This window comes from Lichenostomus cassidix, unplaced genomic scaffold, assembly GCF_008360975.1.
Source record: "Lichenostomus cassidix isolate B80296 unplaced genomic scaffold, HeHo_3.0 HiC_scaffold_36, whole genome shotgun sequence".
Classification (NCBI taxonomy): domain Eukaryota; kingdom Metazoa; phylum Chordata; class Aves; order Passeriformes; family Meliphagidae; genus Lichenostomus; species Lichenostomus cassidix.
The window spans coordinates 50854-55529 of record NW_028147270.1 but is presented as its reverse complement, the minus strand read 5'-3'; the positions used below and the strand labels follow the sequence as shown (position 1 = coordinate 55529).

The following is a 4676-nucleotide window of genomic DNA, read 5'->3' as shown; positions in this document are numbered from 1 at the left end:
TGTGCCCCACAGATTCACCCCAGACCCCATTCCTGCCCCATAGATCCCAATCTCTGCCCCACAAATTCCATTCTCTGCCCCACAGATCGTCTCCAGCCCCACAGATTCACCCCACAGATTGCATTTCCTGCCCCACAGATCCTATTTCCAGCCCCATGGATCCCAATTTCTGCCCCACAGATTTCACTCTCAGCCCCATAGATTGTTTTCCCACCCCATAGATCGCATTTCCTGCCCCACAGATCCCAAATTCTGCCCCATAGATTCCTCCCAGCCCCACAAGCTGCCCCACAGATCTTCTCCAGCCCCACAGATCTCATTCTCTGCCCCATAGATTCCAATTTCTTCCCCATAGATTTCGTTTCCTGCCCCATAGATTTCCTTCTCTGCCCCACAGATCCCAAATTCTGCCCCACAGATTCCTTTCCCACCCCACAGATCCCAATTCCTGCCCCACAAACCCCAAATTCAGCCCCACAAACCCACCCCAAATCCCCTCCCCCACCGCCCTCCCCCACCCCACCTGCCCCCATCCATCCACCCTCCATCCCTCCCCCTCCCCCTCCGCCCCTCCCCCACCCTCCTCCACCACAGGACGAGCGAAGGACGAACCGGGGGGGTGGGGGAGGGGAAAACCCCCAAAAAAACCCCAAAAAACCCCAAAAAAACCCCCAAAAAACCCCCAAAACAATCCAGCCCGGCGCTATGGGGCAGAGCGGATCTGTGGGGCAGCGGCTGGCCGTGGGGCAGCGCTGCTGTGGGGCAGCCCTGGCCTGCCTGTGCCGTGGGGCAGCGACCCTGCTGGGGCTGCCGGGATTCCCCCGAGCCCACGGGGTGCTGCTGGCGGCACTTGTGGGGCTGGGGGCGCTGCTGAGGGGCAGGGCTGACCCACACAGCCTGCTGGCCTCGCCCCACAACCGCCTGGAGGCGTGAGTGCATCTATGGGGTGAATCTGTGGGGGGGTTTGGGGGGATTTGGGGGGCTGGGGAGGGGTTTGGGGTGAATCTATGGGGTGGGGGTGGAAATCTATGGGGTGGAATTGGGATGTGTGGGGCTGGGGAGGGGATTTGGGGTGGAGATGTGGGGCTGGGAATGAAGTTTGGGGTGAATCTATGGGGCTGGGGAAGGAGATTTGGAGGATCTGTGGGGCTGGAGAGGGATTTGGGGTGGAGATGTGGGGCTGGGGAGGAAATTTGGAGGATCTGTGGGGCTGGAAATGTAATCTATGGGGCTGAGAGGGTTTGGGGGAATCTATGGGGCTGAGAATGGAAATCTATGGGGCAGAACTGAAATCTGTGGGGTGGAATTTGGCATCTGTGGGGCTGGAGACGGTTTGGGGTGAATCTATGGGGCAGAATTTGGGATCTGGGGGGTCTGTGGGTCGATCTATGGGGCTGGAGAGGGTTTGGGGTGAATCTATGGGGCTGAGTTGGATCTGTGGGGCAGAATTTGGGATCTATGGGGTGAAATTTGGGATCTGTGGGGCAGAATTGGGATCTGTGGGGCTGAGAGGGTTTGGGAAAAGTGGAAATTTGGGGAATTTTGGGTCAAAAAGCGGAAATTTGATGGGAAAAGAGAAATTTGGGGTGAAAATGGGGAAAAAATGGGGAGGAAAGGGTTAAAAATCAAACGAAAAATGCAGAAAATTCAGGAAATTTTGGGGAAATTTTTGGGAAATTTTTGGGGAAATTTTGGAAATTTTGTGGGAAATTTTGGAAATTTTGGGGAAATTTGAGAAATTTTGGGAAATTTGGGGGGAAGGTGGAAATTTTGGGGAAATTTTGGGGAAATTTTGGGGAAATTTTGGGGAAATCTTTGGGGAAAATGTTGGGGAATTTTTTGGGGAAATTTTGGGGAAAATTTTGGGAAAATTTTGGGGAAAATTTGGGACAATTTTTGAGAAATTTTGGGGAAATTTTGGGAAATTTTGCAGAAAATTTGGGGAAATTTTGGGAAAATTTTGGAGAAAATTTGGGGAAATTTTGGGAAAATTTTGGGTAAAAATGGGAAATTTTGGGGAAATTTTGGAGAATTTTTTGGGAAATTTTGGGGAAAATTTGGGGAAATTTTGGGGAAATTTTGGGTAAAAATGGGAACATTTGGGATCAATGGGGTGGAATCACTAATCAATAACTGATCAATAACCAATCAATAACCAATAAATCAATAATCAATAACTAATGACTCCATTGCTGTGTTAATCAATCATCAATCGATCATCAATCATCCCCCAATAACCAATTGATCATCAATAACCAACCAATAACTAACCAATAACAAATCAATAATCAATGATCAAGAATCAATAATCAATCAATAACGAACAACCAATGACCATTGAATAACCAATAACCAATCCAGGCTCAGCCAATCATCAATCAATGACTAACCAATAACTAATCGAACGCCAATCACCAACCGATAACTGATCAATAACCAATAACCAATCAATAACCAATAACTGATCAATAAGCAATGACCATTGAATGATCAACGACCAATCCAGGCTCAACCAATCGATCACCAATCACCAACCAATTGCTAACCAATCAATCACCGATAACCAATAACCAATCAATCACCAATAACCAATCAATAACCAATAACCGATCGATAACCAATAACCAATCACCGTCGAATAACCAATCCAGGCTCAACCAATCGATCCCCAATCCCCAACCACTAACTAATCGATCCCCAATCCCTAACCAATACCCAATCAATGACCAATAACCGATCAATAATCAACAACTCCTCCCCTTCCCAGCCGCCTGACCGCCTCGGCCACCGCCTGGACCTGGCTGCTGATTGGCTCCCTGCTGGTGGCCTCCCACCCCTGGCTCCGCCCCCCCTGGCGCCCCGCCCTTCGCGCCATCGGCCGGCTGGGCGTGGCTCTGCTGCTCTCCCGCCTGGGCCACGCCCTCGGCCACGCCCTCCTCACCGCCACCGGCCAATGCCGCGCCGACACCGAGCTGGGCGTCCTCCTGCTGCCCCTCCCCCGCCCCGAGGCCTGCCGGGGGGCGGGGCATCGCTGGGAGGGCTTCGGCCCCTCCCCCCAGGCCTTCGCCCTGGTGCATTGTGGGCTGGGATTGGCCGAGGAGGCGGCGGCGCTGGGGAGGAGGCTGTACGGGGACAAGATGGCCGCCGGGGGGGGTGAGATGGTGGGGAGATTCAAGATGGCCGCCTGGGAGGGGGTGGAGTACCGATCCAAGATGGCCGCCTGGCCGGGAGTGGAATACGAAGCCAAGATGGCGCCCAGATTCAAGATGGCGGCCGGAAGCAAGATGGCCGCCTGGCCGGAAGTAGAATACCAATCCAAGATGGCCGCCTGGCCGGAAGTGGAATACGAAGCCAAGATGGCGCCCAGATTCAAGATGGCGGCCGGAGAGGAAAGGGACTTTCCATCCAAGATGGCGCCCAGATTCAAGATGGCGGCCGGAAGCAAGATGGCCGCCGGGCCGGAAGTGGATGAAGCCAAGATGGCGGAAGGGGAGGAAGAAGAAGAAGAAGCCAAGATGGCGGCGGGGTGGGCGTGGCCAAGATGGCGGCCGAGGTGGTGGTGGGGCGGCGGCCATCTTGGATCCGGCGGCCATCTTGAGAGCCGCCATCTTGAAACCGGCGGCCATCTTGGATTCCGCCATTTTGAGAGCGGAGGCCATTTTGAATCCCCTGGCCGCCATCTTGACCTCCCCGGCGGCCATCTTGAATCCTCCCGCCGCCATTCCTACCCCCCCGGCCGCCATCTTGGACCCTCCGGCCGCCATCTTGAACCCTCCGGCCGCCATCTTGACCCCAGCCACCACCCCGGCGGCCATCTTGACTACCCCGGCGGCCATTTTGATTACCCTGGTGGCCATCTTGAATACTCCAGTCGCCATTTTGACCCCCAAAGCCGCCATTTTGAATATTCCAGCCGCCATTTTGACCCCCAAAGCCGCCATTTTGAATACACCGGCGGCCATTTTGACTATCCCGGCGGCCATTTTGGATCCCAAAGCCGCCATTTTGACTACCCCGGCAGCCATTTTGACCCGGCCGGCGGCCATCTTGCCCCCCGCGGCGACCCCCCCGCGGCTCTGTCCATCCTGTACCTGCTGGCGCTGACCCTGCTGGTCACGTGGCACTTCCTGCTGGTCGCCATCTTGACCTACCGCGGGAGTTGGGCGAGCAACGCGGCCGGGGCGGCGCTGGGCTGGCTGGGCTGGCTGCTGACCTACCGGGGGTGGTACCGGTGGGCGTGGTCACCCGGGCCGCCGGGGTGGGGCTGAGAAAATTTGGCGGGAAAATTTGGGGGAATTTGGGGGAAAAAATGGGGAAAATTTGGGGGAAAAATGAATAAAAAATGGCAGAAATTGGGTGAAAAATGGGGGAAAATGGAGAGAAAAACGGGGAGAATTTGGAGGAAAAATGGGGAAAAAAATTGGTGAAAAATGAGAGAAAAATTGGAAAAATAACAAATTAAAAACGGCAGGAAAATGGGGAAAAATGAGTGAAAAATGGGGGAAATGGGGGAAAATGGGGGTAAAAATGAAAAAAATTGGGAAAAAATGGGGGGAAAATGGGGAAAAAAGGGGAGAATTTTGGGGAAAAATGGGGAAAATTTGGAGAAAAAATGAAGAAAAAATGGGTAAAAAGTTGAGTGAAAATTGGTGAAAATTGGGAAAAAAATAAGGAAA

At 53.4% G+C, this 4676-nt stretch overlaps 1 protein-coding gene across 1 annotated transcript; it reads left to right on the top strand.

Annotated features, from left to right (window-relative positions):
• Positions 1–690: 690 nt before the first annotated feature.
• On the top strand, positions 691–4268 carry LOC146423675 (uncharacterized). The gene is made up of 3 exons (XM_085044550.1): positions 691–929; positions 2768–3161; positions 3201–4268. The coding sequence occupies exons 1-3, from the start codon at positions 706–708 to the stop codon at positions 4266–4268; spliced, it is 1686 nt and encodes a 561-aa protein (XP_084900676.1). The 5' UTR covers positions 691–705.
• Positions 4269–4676: the final 408 nt, after the last annotated feature.